General features: G+C 36.9%; 1 protein-coding gene across 1 annotated transcript in view; it reads left to right on the forward strand.

The window, feature by feature from the left end:
- HCN1 (hyperpolarization activated cyclic nucleotide gated potassium channel 1) overlaps positions 1–15,725 on the forward strand; it is a 204,429-nt gene that overhangs the window by 97,252 nt on the left and 91,452 nt on the right. Inside the window, exon 3 of the mRNA XM_063320479.1 lies at positions 10,203–10,364. Within this exon, the coding sequence (XP_063176549.1) occupies positions 10,203–10,364 (162 nt within the window). The remainder of the gene's footprint in view (positions 1–10,202; positions 10,365–15,725) is intronic.

Here is a 15,725-nt window from a genome sequence, read left to right on the forward strand (position 1 = left end):
GCATACACTCACTGTTCATAACAATGATAGTCATGTTTTTAGCAAACGTTGAACACAGTTACAAAAATAGAATAATTTAGCATCTGCAATTTCTGCTCAAGGTAGTGTTATGTACTAAACCAAGTAAACATAATACTTTACAAGAGAAGGTATTGTACGCAAATCTCCAAAGTAGTTTCTTTAAACTGGTAGTATTTTTGTGTCTACATGAAGATTTATCAGGCAACTGAATTCTTAATTTCTACTGGCAATTTTTGAGGCAAATTATGAAGACTACAATTCTGTTGTGTTCTTTCTACCTGCCCAGGCATTGGTTCTTTCTTGGCATTTAACTTTTAAAATCCCAAAAGAGGTCTTTTATGTGATTTTGAGTGACATTAAGATTTTACCTATAGAATTCATTTGCACTTCCCTGAAAAACTTTTCTGTAATGCAGTTCAAATAGCCATAGAATTTTAAAAATCATGTGTCAATATTGTGAAACATTGACTAAGACTTCAAATCCTTGATATGTCATTATCACAATAGTTTATTCACATATATACTTTTAGATGTTATTTCTTTGATTTTTATGTGTATTTGTGATTATGATATATGAATGATTTTGTCATATTTGCTATTACCAGGATTTTCAAGAGTAAATGGATTTTTTGTATTTTGGACTTTAAGCGTGCAGCTGATGAAGAGTTCTGACTTGCACACAATATTGTGCACTAATCATCTGCCTTGACTTGTACTGGCAGTCTTGCTTTTTTTTAATAAGGATTGCCCTTTGAAGTCTTCTTTTAGATTACTATAAAAAGCAAAATTTAGATTCTAATACAGTATGGAATTTTACGTATTTTATTCACAGCTTATATTTAATCTTAACAACTCAAATATATAAACATCAAAATGTAATGATTATGCCTCATAAAAAACATTTTGGGGCTTTTTAAAATGAAGGTATCACATGCTATTAAAAGGAAGCAGTGTGAATCAATTTGGTCTCAGAACTTTTATTCCACAGGAAATTTAATACAATGACTTTCATTTTCAGTTGCTTGCCCATTATTTCTATGTTTGGAAGATTAACCTCAACAGCCTCAGTAAGATACCAACTTAAATTCCCCAGGAGAAATATTCCTCATTATTTCAGTTGTTTGCTATTAGATCATTATGTTGCTGTATTATAATTAGGACAATTACTTTGAAGCTCAGATATGCGGCAGTGTCACTTTCGGGGAAGGCATCATGTAAAAAGAACTGGTGATTTAATAATGTTAATGAACCATCCCCTTATATCTGAAACTGATCCTCTGGAGGGTTTAGGGTGATGTAAGAGAAAACTTCTCCTTTTATTCTCACACTTTAATTTGCTTCCCAAACCTGGTTCTGGCTGAGACAAGAGAAGCTCTGTGAAGTATTTGCAGCCTGTCATGACACACAGATCTAGTGAAAACAAAATCACCAAGAGAATTGTTTTACAGAAACAGTAGTTTCAGATACAGTTTTTGTACACATGCAAACTTTCAAGTTTCTGTATACGTCAAATCTTCTGGTGCTTCTCTTACTATCAGAAAGTGTCTGATTTCAGTTCATATTCACAGCGTTTGGATGTGAAAACCGTGACTACCTTAAATAAAAAAATAACAAAACCGAATGAAGTTTAGGAAAATATTGAGATTGAAAGAGGTTTGTTACATGTGTCCTGTTTGTACAATGTTGATTGTAAAAACATGTTGTTTCAGGATATGCTGTTACTTTCTATGTATTTATAGGTACTTCCTGCAGTGTATCCACTTTGCGTTTGTTCATTTCTATTAGATTTCCATGTTGGATTGGGGAGTCTGGGAGTCCGGATTGTGTCCCACCATTTTCAATGGCGGGTGCAGCCAGGGCACTGTCCTGTTCCTCTCTTTTAAATACATATCTCAGAGGAAAAGACTTAGTGTGCTGCAGTGTGTGGTTATCTCTGAAGTTATGCTTTAAAAATGAAAATCAAAAGGGTTCAGGGTTTTGAGAGTTCAGTGATCAATAACGTTGTAAAACAATTTTATCAAACATGGCACTTTTTGTGAAGACTCTGGTACTTCCTAAGGTTCTCCCTAAATTTTCTCAGCATTTTTGATGCATTTTATGGTAGATTTCTTTATAAATATATGTCTGGTATTTATTGTTTTAGTTCACATTCATTAAGCATGAAAACTGCTTGTGTAAGTATATTAAAACTGGGGAACATAGACTTCACAAGCTGATATGAATTCCTAAAAATGCAGTCAGGTATCTGATTTTATGCCCTTATATTTGAAATACCGTAGGCAGTGATATTTTTTAGGATTCACGTTGCTCGCTCTGCTGCCCTTTTCAGCGGTGTGGGAGTCCCTGCCTTGGCCTTTCTGTGGGCAGATGAGTGATGATGAATAACTTATTTCTTGCCGCCAGAGTACATCTGCACATTAATATGAGAAACAGTTCCTCTCGCTCAGCTAGTAAGAAAAAATGATAAATGATATTTTGAGCCATTTAGAGACTGGCTGTATCTTCAAGCTGCCTTCTTTGTAAGATATAAATACTTATAAAAGATAATAAATGAAATGTTCCTTCTAGCTCAGTGCCACTCACAGAGGTCTCCAGCTTGAGTTCAGTGATGCTGACACTTGAGATACTTGGCCCATCCAGAAGCTTGAGCTGAAGGTCAGGCAATGCTGGTGCTTGAAATAATGCTGAAATGGAAACAGAGCTTTACTTCAAGCTGACGAAACTCTCGATCTCTGTGCTCATCTATAGTTCAAGTATTTTTTGCCATATGGTCACTCTCAGTTTGGTACTATGACTTAAGGCAAAGAGCTTCAGCTAAATTTTGTCAGAGAGGCAGGCCGTTAGTATTGCATGTTTGTGTCTTTCTGACAGCTGTGAATGGCTTTTGTTTGTTTGTTTCTACTTTGCTTCAGTTAAGGAAGATAAAAGCTTAGTCTAATAAGGTACTTTCTGTCATCAATATAAGTGATAAATGAGACCTCCACCTCTATAGAAACACAGGGAAAATTAGCACTGTGTTTTTTATTTCATGATCCTGAGGCTTGTCACTCTTGGCTTGTTTTCTTCATAGTAGAACTAAAGTGATTGCTCCTCTCTATTTATATGTCAAGACAGGTCAGACACATTAATGACAACAGGATAATAAAAACACACGTTTTGTCAGTGAAGTCATGCCCTCTGTATGAGAGGTAATATATTAGTTTGGCATTCGCCAATTTACAGTACAAAATACATATCACAGAATTTATATACAGTAAATAAATTTTTCTTCCCGGTTATATGTGACCTTTCCAAGGCTTGCCTAAATCTTCCTTCAGCAAAGTAGTTTTATTAATGCTTTCAGGTTTAACCTGGACATAGCGCACTGTCACATTTATATGTTGTTATGCTGTTCTTTTTGCTCCACAGAAGCTAGCTTCCATTTGTATGTGCCTTGATTTGTAGTAAATGGAACTTCTATTATAAAACCTAATGTCAGATTGACTCCATCTAGAAAATAACAATTTTTAAAGGTCACATAAAATAGGCCATTCTCAGCTCTTTTATCTGGATATGTTTGATTAAAAATAATTTGTTCTGTTTATTAAATCACTGGTGTTTTCCCTTCAGGGCTAACTAAAACAGAAGCAGATCTTTGCGTTTGTCATCAGCTATAAAGTCACAAATACAACTAGATTAAATAGTGCTATATACCTGTCCCCACTACTGAATTATCAATGATGAATTATTTATCATAAAATTAAGCACACACATCAGGAGCCAGTTGAGTGTAAAATGTTACCCTGAGGGCATAGCCAGGCATTTCAATCAATGAACGTTTATACCTACTTCTGCAGATGTATTTCCAGTGTCGTGTGTAGTAACCTGCAACTCCCAAAGAAATTGTCTTTGGATGGAGTTGGATCAGACCCATAGTATCGCAAGTGATATTTACAAAGAATGTCTTTTGAAATCGATTTGTAGAATATAAAATGGCTAAACAAAAAGCCATGATTGCCTTTCATTGTTTAGAGTAGATTGAGAGATAGATGTTCAAAAAGAGGCATTCTGCTCTCCTCCCCCTTTTATATTATTTTATTTTCCGTGGAGCTTTGTTACAACCACTATCTTAAAAGTGAACATTTAGCTCAAGTAGGAAAATTTGGATCCTACGGTTTATAATCTCTGTCTAGTTGGTGCTCTGAGGGATAAACCTAATGATTCTGGACTAACCCAGAGGTTGAACCAAAAACCCCTCATCATTTTTATACCTGTAATTTTGACCTCTAGCTAGCCTGGAGTTCCAGCGTTGCCCTCCGTACAGCTTTCAGCATGCTTTCCAGAGCCTCCATGCACGTGTGCAGCTCTTTCTGTCTCCCCAGTGTGGCTATTTAATATTCCAGACCCCACACAGCTCACTTAGTGTGAGTGTCATTTCATGTTGCCCAAGGCATGATGCAAATCCTAATTTGAAGATTAAACCCAAGCTAGCTTTGTGATACTGAGCAATTTTAGTGCTTCTGAGGGGTGGAAGAGAAGAGGTGTCTGGATGAACTCAGTGATGTGAGAACCAAATAAATCTTCTAAGAAGTCCTGAGACTTACTTTTAAAAAAAAGAATAAATCAAAATTAGTTTCTGATACTTTATATAAATCAATTTTTTATATAAACAGAACCTAAAAGTCAAACTGAACTAAAAATCACAACTGGACAAATATTACATGCCAATTATCAGAAGACGGAAGAGATAGCCTATGCATTCCACGACAGCATTTCAGCAGATTTTGTGTTTGCTTATTTAAACTATATGTATGGGCACTATTAACTTAATATGACAGCCCTCAAATACTATTAAGCAAGTGAGTTGATAAGACTGGAACAGTTTTTCTGTCTCAGGCTCAGAAATCAGAGTTAGCAGGGCCAGTTTAAAGTATATGATCCATTATAAATGTGAGGAAGCAATAATCTGCTTCCTGCTTCACATGTTGGAATAAAAGGAGTAATTAATAAAGTGAGTAAAAACTGAGATAAAACATGTGAACTCTGACATCTTCAGCAATTTCTTATTCTCTGTGAGCAATATTTTGTCAAAACGTTAGACACTGTTAATCTGCGGTTACATTTCAGCCATTGTCAGAGGCATTGTCAGCTCTTTAAGCAAAATTTTAAGGTTTCCAGGGTATTGAGAAAAGGTTACGAAAACAATATAAGAAGAAAGTATGAGTTCTTAGAAGTGAGTTCATAAACTAAATTTATTATTAAACATGATTTTGAAGAATATGGAAAATATGAAAAATGACAGTATTATAGCCAATACTCCTGCAAACAAACCATGATAGTACTAAAAAGGATCATGTGTAATTGAAACGAAACTGAGTAGTAAGCAAAAAGGACAGATATCTATAAATCTTTCCTATTATGTGAAATAAAAATGTGGAAAGAGTTAGTTCTCAGGGGAATTTTAATTTTTTCTCAGCTGCAGTAGTCTCATGTCACTCTAGTAATTTTTTTGTAATGTGTTGTCCAAAATTTGTACCTTCTGCTGGTTAAATTGAATTTTTAGGTATGAAATTAGGAGTAAAAATAAAGTGGCCAGATTTTCAAATGTGTTTTACAGCCACAATTCCTGCTTATTTGCATGGCATTTGTGGATGGCAAGCGTTTAATGATAACCAAGCTATTTATATTAATTACCTGAGTAACGGGTTTTGGAGCCTAACTTTAGTTGCATGCAAATGTTTGAATTATTTTTGTTAGGAATATTATATTGATAAGACAACCATTCAAACAGCGAGATTTGACCACACATTCGTACTGCAATATCAAGGTAAATCGATTTGTGGTCTTCCTATATTTCTTCCTATCCCACTGAAGGACCAGCTGACGGGCAAGCCACCATCTGCTGACACGAGTGGCATTAGCTTTCTGTCCTCCTTTCCTCTCTTAACAAACTACACTTCACACATCTTCTAGGCGTTTTAATAAGGTTTAGTTCATTAACACAGGAACTGTACTTTGTGATTGCAAAAAGAAAATGCTATAAAAATGTGACTGCTCTTGTTTCAATGTATCACAATCAATTCCTGAAAGGAAGAACATAAAATATTAAACACAGAATCATAGAATGTGTTGGGTTGGAAGGGACCTTTAAAGGCCATCTAGTCCAACCCCCCTGCAGTAAGCAGGGACATCTTCAACTAGATCAGGTTGCTCAGAGCCTTGTCAAGCCTGGCCTTGAATGTCTCCAGGGATGGGGCCCCCACCACCTCTCTGGGCAACTTGTTCCAGTGTCTCACCACCCTCATTGTAAAGAACTTCTCCCTAATGTCTAATCTAAACCTGCCCTGCTCTAGTTTAAAACCATTGCCCCTCGTCCTATCACTACATGCCCTCGCAAACAGCCCCTCCCCAGCTTTCTTGTAGCCCCTCTTCAGGCACTGGAAGGCTGCTGTAAGGTCTCCTTGGAGCCTTCTCTTCTCCAGGCTGAACAACCCCAACTCTCTCAGCCTGTCTTCATAGGAGAGGTGTTCCAGCCCTCTGATCGTCTTCGTGGCCCTCCTCTGGACCTGCTCCAACAGGTCGATGTCCTTCTTGTGCTGAGGGCTCCAGAGCTGGACACAGTACTCCAGGTGGGGTCTCACCAGAGCAGAGTAGAGGGGCAGAATCACCTCTCTGGATCTGCTGGCCACATGCAATATGTGCCTTCAGTCCACAGGGTAGTTTGGGTATTAGTTTTAAAAAGACAACACATCCCCCCTTTATATGTAAGTATGTCAATACAGTACCATGAACAAATATTATTATTCACGTGCAATGTATGCTTTGAGGATTTAAAAGTGTTTTTTTACATAAGTTCCTTTTAGGAGAAAAAAACCTCAGCTTTTATTTACTGGAGAGAGAACATGCAGAGATGTTGAAAAGGTTTTTAGAATATTTTCCTAAGATTTATCTTCTGAAGTTATTTTCTTTAATACAGAGTTACCACAGTTATTAGAACAGGCTACACAAATAGTAGGCTATATAAGCAAAAGATGAGCCATGAAAGTACGGTATGGTTGAAATGCTGATACAATGTTTCCATGTTAAGCAATCCAGATAATATCCAGAATATGTTCTTGCATTTTTAATTATACTGACCCTGAATGCTAATCGAAAGGTTTCAGAAATGATGGAAGGTTGCAGTGTTGTATGCAGACTGTTGCAGTAATTTCTTTTGCTGTATTTGGTTTCACATAAAATTTTCAACATGTTATTGTGCTTGTACTACAAGGCCATTTCTGCAGAGGCACATTACCTATAAAGAGGCTTTGAAGAAATACGATAGTAATAGTTACACAGTCATACCATAATACCACTGTGACAAGTCCTTGCAGAGCCCAAACTGAACGGCAGACCTCTTTCGTTCAGCAAGGCCCTTTAGGTTGAACTCACTGCTCCAGCTCTTTGGTTTGAATTTTAGTCTCCCCTTGCAAGGTCTGCAAGGCTCTTTTGGGAAGCCTTACTGAGCTGTCACACAGCCTCCTCGGGTAGGCAGGGAGCGATACATGCATAAGAGCTATGCAAGATCTTAAAAATTATGAAATAAATACCTTTGCAAATCTATCCAGATGCTTTTTTTTTTTTTAAGTGCACATTACCCCATTATGTAATTTTAAAACTTGAAATGAAAATGTACCATCACAAAATGCTCTAAAATCTTGGAAATTCCATATCAAGATATGAGCTATGCAGACCATCTCTGTAATCTGGAGTGATGCCCAAAAATGGTCTCCATCCAAGTGAAAAAGCCATAGAATTATCATTTTTATGCAGCTATGATCACAGGATATATGCACAATCTGTCATGGTGTCTAAGCCCATAGTTACAGAGGCAGAACAAGGATTCAGGAGCCTTGGGTATATGCAAGTGCTGTTTTTAGGACTCTGGGGAGTTTTGGAGAATCAGATCTTCCCCTGTGTATCACATACACCTAGGTGCATCTTTTCAGAAAAGTTATCTTTCTACGTATAGAAACTAAGATGTCTGTGCTTATTTTGGCCCTGATTGTCATATTTGTGACCCATTTTTTAAAAAACACTCAGTATCCGATGCAGTGAATTATTCTGAAAATCTTAAGCCTAATGGGAAACTTGAGGCAGCATGAAAACAGTGGGTGGGAACTGTGATTTTTTTGTCCATCCATGGTGTGATAACTTGCTTTTCTAGAGCAACTGAAAATTCCTGAGGAAGTTGTGATCTCTGTGTGAAATATGTATTGTTTCTGTCTGGTGTTCTGCACTTTTTCAAACAAATATTCCAGGGGAAATCTTGCTTTCTCTGACAAAACTGCAACTTTCATGTAATCAGGAATTCATCTGCACTTTGCGGTTCTAATATAATAACCATGTGGGTAAAGTGTAACCTGAATGAGTGTTAGTGATCCAAAACAGTAGTAATCCTTGCTGTTTTTTCTAGTTCTTTAAAATAAAATTGTTTCAGTTCACATCTACTCTCTCAGTTCATATCATGCTACTGAATCTGTATCTATTGAAATAGCTGGAATGTAAATACATTTCTTAAGAAGACACATGCAATGATGACACTTTGCTGCTTATTTCCATTTACAGTATCTCCTAAATATCAGTGTCATCTCCTCAATTTTGGCAGTAGCTAGATGATATTTGGATAAGACATGACATTTTGAATAATGTTACAAGCATCTGTTTCCGATGTCTGTTAAACTGGAATTTATTGTCTTAAAACTGAAATGTATTGTCTTAAAATGCCCTAGAATGAAAAAAAGTTTTGCACATAAAGTTAATGTCTGAGGTATGCTTCTACTATGCAGGTTTTGCATTTTGGGACTCAGAAAGAACACCGTCATTTTCAAACAAGAAAAAACTCCCACTAACAGAAAATGATGTTGAAAGACACCATAACACGCTCTCTGTATTTGCACTTGCACTCATTTATAATGTGGTTACTTCATCTCTGCCTTGAGTTTTGATATGTAAAAGTATACATACATTCCCCCTTTCGTATGTGAGTTCTTTCATTTACAAATGCAAAACATCATGTGGAATATGCCTGTATACCTCTAGCAATCTGACATTTTCAGCACTAAACCCTCTGATTTCTATAATTAATTTAAATAATATTTTCTACTTAAAATTCCATGAGAAACCAACTGGACATTCTTCGTCTTGTAAATGGAAATCCTGCATAGTGATAATTATGTGTGTTAAAATGTAATATACTTATCTTGAGTTGACTGAATTGTGTACTTTGTGCCTGTATTTGTAGTTTAGAAGTGTTTTAAAACCAGAAGAAATGTGCCAAATGCAGTGTTTTTCTCCATACTATTTGGCAGCTGACCACTGCTGGTCATGCTACTTCTGTTCAACAAATTTTCCCATGACAAACCTGAAAATATTGGTTTTAAGAGTATATGTGGGATTTGCTGTTAAGACACTTTTTAGATGCCAACGTTCTTTGTCTAAGAATGGAGGAATATGTTGAAATCCAAATGATTATATTACTTTGATATAAACTTAACTACTAGAGGTATAGCAGCCATACGATTCTCAGTATTTTGGGAAAACTGCTAATGATTAAGAGTGATGAACTACTTTTTTGTCATTTTGCTTGGTGAATTGGTATGTGCAAATTGGATTAATAGTATAGAAATAGAAGTCCAAAAATATATTTAAAGTACTTATATTGTTTCTCCACTCTGATTTTGGTGCTTTTAAGACGGTAAGGAATGTGAAGATGAATCTTTTTTAAATGGGTCATTGAATTTGTATCTCCCACAAATTTGTGAGTATTTAGACACCAACTTCACAGACAAGTAATAGTGTCACTACCTTTACCAAGGTCTTTTTTTAATTTGGGAGACTTGCTTCAATTGAAAGGAGTTGAAGACTTTAAAAAAACACTTTTGCTGGTGACTTCTTACCCCAAATACGCCTTTTACAACAGCTTATATGGCTTATATGGCATGCAGGCATATAAGCATATATGGTGTACAGCTAAGAGTCAGGTATGTCAGCATAGCGTTCTGGCCAAATTACTGTGCCCAAATTAATCCCTTTTGCTGAAAATCTCAGCTTTTTTAGAAGGTCAGGATGATACTTTGTTGCCTTTAACCTACCTGATGAGACTTAAATGGTTTGCATTTCTGACTTGCATCACGTACATCACCTGTAATTTTTGCCCACAGATTTTCCACATGACATATGATCTGGCCAGTGCTGTGGTGAGAATCTTTAATCTGATTGGAATGATGTTGCTGCTGTGCCACTGGGATGGTTGTCTTCAGTTTTTAGTACCATTGCTCCAGGATTTCCCACCAGATTGCTGGGTGTCCCTAAACGGTATGGTTGTAAGTATTGTTCATTTTTCATTGTGCTTTCTAAACATTTTTTTCTAAACAGTTAGACTTACATGTATAAATAGATGCCTAGTAATACACTGCCCTGCAATTTATTCAGGTTACTTTAGGGTTTTGTTGGCTGGCTTGCTAATGAACCAAAGTGGGGATTTTTTGTAGCCCTCATCACCAATAAAATGATATTGACTCATTGTTAGTAAATGAGCCAGAAAATACTTTCAGTTTTAAGGTCATTTCAATTCATTAACCCTCGTTCCCTCAAAAAAAACACCAAAAGAAATTTGGAAACACTCACTTCAGCACTGCTTTCAATTTAGGCTGTAGTTTCAGAATGCTCCTGAAGGTATATTAGCAGTGATTGTTTCATCTAATATTGTCCTCAGTTTTTTTGTAAATAACTTCTCAGGCATCTCATGATCCCTTTACCAAGTTGTTCCCAACATAACAATCAACATAAGTTTTTTTTCTAAGTAAAATAAGAGAGATAGATATACTTCTATATACTTTTGTGTGTGAACAGACTGTTCAGGGACGAAATGTGGCTGTGCCTTATTTATAAGGAAGGGTAATGATCTTCTGCTTGCTTGACATGTGCCTTAAAGATCAATGGCTGTGAAAAATCAAGTCATTTTTATCAAGTCAGATAATGAGGTAATACATGGAAGATTTTCATAGGAAATACACTGAAAAAGTTGTTGAAATGTGCCTATATCAAAAAGAAAAAGCCCCAAGCAACTCTTTCATTGTCCATCTGGAAATGTGTGTCTTTCCAGTTTTTACAATTTTAGAATCCATAAAACAGCACCTTTACTGTAGATGGGCATCTTGCTCAGTCACACGTATTTCTATTGCAGAAACATAACAGTATTTGTTCCTTTAGGAACGTGATTTTGCACATTACTGTGGGAGCTCGTTGACTAAGGTTGTCAGTCAAACAGACAAGTATTTGCAGTCATCGAGCAACATCTTTAATGATAAGCAGCGTGTTTGCTGACACCTCATTGTGCAGCTTTCCTAAAAAAAACATAGTGACATATCTTCAAAAATGGGATTGCTACAGTAAAAGTAGGTCACCAGGATGCTGACTGGCATGTCTTTGCATTCCACTGCATTCTTGGTTCTGCTTTGTAACATCTTCCATTCACATTTCCAAAGGGTACATTTTCTACCAGAATGTTAAAGATATGGATGAAAACCATGCTAGAAAGTGAAAGGAAGCCTCAGATTACACTTAATTGAAGTATTTAACTTTTAAAGAACACTGAATTATGAAATTCTCTCTCTTCCGTAAAAAGAACTACATTTAACCTCAGCAGGCTGTGCACACGGCACATGCTCAGGGGAGACCCTTCTTTCTGCCTGCCCACACTCAGTTCTTTTATGGAGACAATACTTCCTCCTTACTGGCCAGTTTCTTTTCTTGGAAAGATCCTTTTTTGAAAGTTGCACCTTTTTCTTTTTTCCTTTTTCTTTTTTTCTTTTTTCTTCAGTTTGGCAACTGAATCTGTTGCTATTAAATGAACATTGTGAGGAGACCTGAAAATTGAGCAAGATTATGTCCTATGGCAAGGGTTGTGGACTGCCAGCCTGCAATCAGGAGCATATGTGTTGGGGGAAACAACTAGACCTTTCTTCTGTCCCCATTGTGATGTTATGAGACATTTCCTGACTGCTTTCCAGGCCCTGGAAGTGAATTCTTTAGCCCCAAATACAGTCAGAGAACCAATCATGGAATATCAGTCCTCTGAAATAGATAGAATAGAAGGATGATGATGGTGATGATGGTTCTGTGCTTTGTTGGTGTAATCAGAGTCTAACCAACCGCTGACTTTGAAATTTGGAGGGGCTTCACGTTCCCTATATTGTAAGAGCTTTGGGAAGCGGGGTACCTTGCTCCCGTGTATATGGTAGCACGTAACAATTTAATCTACTCTGAATTTAAAAATTTTTGTTACTGAAATGACTGCACCTAATACTGGTGTTTCGACTCAATGCTGTTGAGACACAAAGTCAGAGAAGAATATTATTATTTCTTCTGCCCTTAAGTTCTTTGTGAACTGGTAGTGATGACCATCGCAAAAGGCCAATATTGTCAAGAAGAGGTGGTCTTTCCCTAGCCTCAGCTAATGCCCCTTTCTTGTCAAAGTATTCCCTTCTACTCAGGTTTTAGTCAGAGATTTTAGCAGATTTGTAGGTAAAGGTAACTCCTTGCATCTGCATACAGTTGCAGTTTTGTTCAGATTTCTGAGTCAATTAATTCTTAAATACAACTGCTCTAAGAAAGGGAAAGTTGCCCCTCTTTGAATTTCAGTCTTTTTTTGAGTAGGGGATGGTTTGCGTGAGCATTTCCTGGGTTTCAGACTTTGTCTCCAAAGTACATTCCTCAAAATGACGTTGTTACAAGGGCTAACCTCAGGCTAATGCACCAATTTTGCTTTGAAGTAAAATTTTAACACTTATTCATGGTGATCATTGGCTTGAAGACTTATTCAAGCCAATGTGTGCTCAGACAGAAGAAGTTAGTTTTCCAATATGCAAGTCAGTTGCAAGCATTTGCAGATAACCTGATGCTAAAGGAAGTAAGGATATCATGAGGATGACATGCTGTCTCCTCAATTGACACAGCCCAGCGTACTTTTCCAGCCCATAGTTCCCTTCTGTCTTGCACATTAGTTGCTTCAGGCTACAGAGTGCAAGAACTTCTTCTAAAAGCCTCTCCTGAAAGCCGTTTCTTTTGTACGAGCTGATATGTGAAATTATTCAAATTCCACAGGCATTCTCGTGATTTTACTTCATAAACACCATTAAGAAAAATAACATAGGTTAAATTTAATGTCACAAAGGAATAGGATAATGAACCCAAGCTCCATCTTGCTTACTGCTTCTCTGAACAATGCAACTGAATGCAATTGAAGCAAAACAAATCTTTGTCTTTGAAAGGATGATAAAAATGTCATAGTGCATCATGAGGTAGACTATGAAATGAAATGGAAAGCCTTCTCTGTAAAAGAGTTTAAGATCACCACTGTTTATTACTGCACCAACCTACAACCTAAGTAGTTCAACAAAAATGTTGAGATCACATTGGGATATTATTTTCAATAATAATAACAATAATGAACCCATTTTGTATATGTACTCTCAGATTGACCTTCGTGTCCAATTTCTAATGTTGGCATTCATGATGCTATGAAATGAAAGCCAGAGCCGGCATCTTCCGTTAATTTTTCTAAATGTGATCCCACTTGACCACTTCTGTATCTTTACTGCCATTTGATTACACTGACTTTATTAATGCTGAGTTAGTATTGACAAGGGAGGATCTTGTGCTCTTCCAGAATATCAATGCACTTTTCTTTAGAAATAAGCAAACCGGTAAATATAATTTAAAAGTAAGCAGCAGCTGTTTTTTTTTCTGCTCACTTGCAGTCATTTTCCAACCAATCCATTACAGACAAAATAACAGTCAATTACATCTGCGAGGGTATATGGCTCTTTGATGCCATTCCTAGCTTTTGTTAACACTAAGATTATGAGTTTCATTCCTAAATAAAGGTCTTTTCTGAAGAAGTTTCACAGACTTTCCTAATGATGCTGCCTAATTTCTCCTTGGCTCAGAAAGCCTATTATCCACATCTTGTTTGATTTATCCTCAGCTTTCTGATCTGCATTGCTTCAGACTAGTGTACTTCCATAATGACTCATAGACCAAACATTGTTATCATACCTCAGAGTTTGAGCCAGTAGTTTTTCAGAAAATTAGGAGTAGAACTTGCAGCTGAAACCAGGGAAGGCACAAGAAGAGAAAAGCACAGTGATCCTCTCCTAGAGTCACACTGCACAAACCGAGATTCTGCATTTTGCATTTGGTTTCAGCTGCAGTGAATTACAGAAACACAGTGTGTAAGTCCCAACTGATGAACGGTTATAGCCAGGTCTTACATGGGATGGTGTTTCTAGGCAGGTAGAGATAAGAGATGACATTTTTGCCACTGATGCCATCTGGCCATCTAAGCACGACTGCCTGCAATAAAGCATCCCTTGCAGTAGATGATTAGTTTTTGTTGTGTTGGAGGGTTCCTCTGGCTTTTCGTATCCCTATGGCAAAGACTCAAAGGCACATTAGTCCTTAAAGTAACAGTATCTGAAGATCCCTAACCTGTATTTTCATGTCTATATTTGCAATAATTGTTTGTGTGGTTAGGAAAATAAGGTCCTTTAAGCAAGGTATGTACCTGACATTTTCAGATTTTTCACATATAATGTTCCCTTAGTGAGATAAAAATCTAGCAGAGAAGTATAGAATGTAACTTGAAGAGTGAGTTTTTTAAAAGCCAAAAGGGATTGTAAAGCTTTTGGAAAAGGCTTGCTTTGCTGGCATTTCTCATGGCAGTCAGACGATGTTTGCTCAGTAAGAACCCTTCACATACTCTTGTTTCTTTGTTTTGGCGTTTCCTTAGTGTCCTTGCAGCTGGATTGTTTGCAGCTCTTGGGGGTTTTTAGGTTTTGGATTTGGTGAAGTGGGATTTTGCATTATATTAACTCCCCTCTGTGTCACATCATTTCCTCAGGGGCAAAGGAAAGCAGACATTAGACTTCAGATCTTCATCTCTGACAGTATCATCATGGCTAGGAAAAGAATTTGGGGATTTCCGCTGTAGAGTCTGAAAGTCCCTCTCATAAAATCAATTACTTAAATGAATAGGGAATTACAGAATCACAGAATGGTAGGGCTGGAAGGGACCTCTGGAGATCATCTAGTCCAACCCCCTGCCAGAGCAGGGTCACCTAGAGCAGGTTGCACAGGAACACGTCCAGACGGGTTTTGAGTATCTCCAGAGACAAATTGATAGGGAAGTTCAGAAATACAGGAGATGGTAAGGATTTATAATGTTCTAAGAACTATGCTAACATATATATAATATGCACAAAAACTATTTAGTAATAACACACTGAACTTTAATTCTCAACATTTCTTAGTAATGAACACCATTTTCAATTACACAATCACCTGTTTTTTTTCCGTAAGTTCTCTCCTTTACTCAACGGAGCTCAAGGAATGCATTATAGTAATTTAATGTATTATTCATCATTGTGTTTTCTCCTTTTTGATAATGCATCAGTTTAGCACCTTCTTCCTTATAGTTGACCAGTAGGGCAGCTAATTTTCTCATGACATTTTTCGGCATATAATCATTGTATGATAATCATCACTTAGAGCTTCACAAATCTTTTTCAGTACCTTTCTATTATATGGCAAGATATTGTAGAGCCACATTTAAAACATTACACTCCTCTGCCTTCATTTGCAGTGCTGAGTAGTAAAGGCTTATGTAAATCAAATCCCACAAT

This window comes from Chroicocephalus ridibundus, chromosome Z (genome assembly GCF_963924245.1).
Source record: "Chroicocephalus ridibundus chromosome Z, bChrRid1.1, whole genome shotgun sequence".
Lineage (NCBI taxonomy): Eukaryota > Metazoa > Chordata > Aves > Charadriiformes > Laridae > Chroicocephalus > Chroicocephalus ridibundus.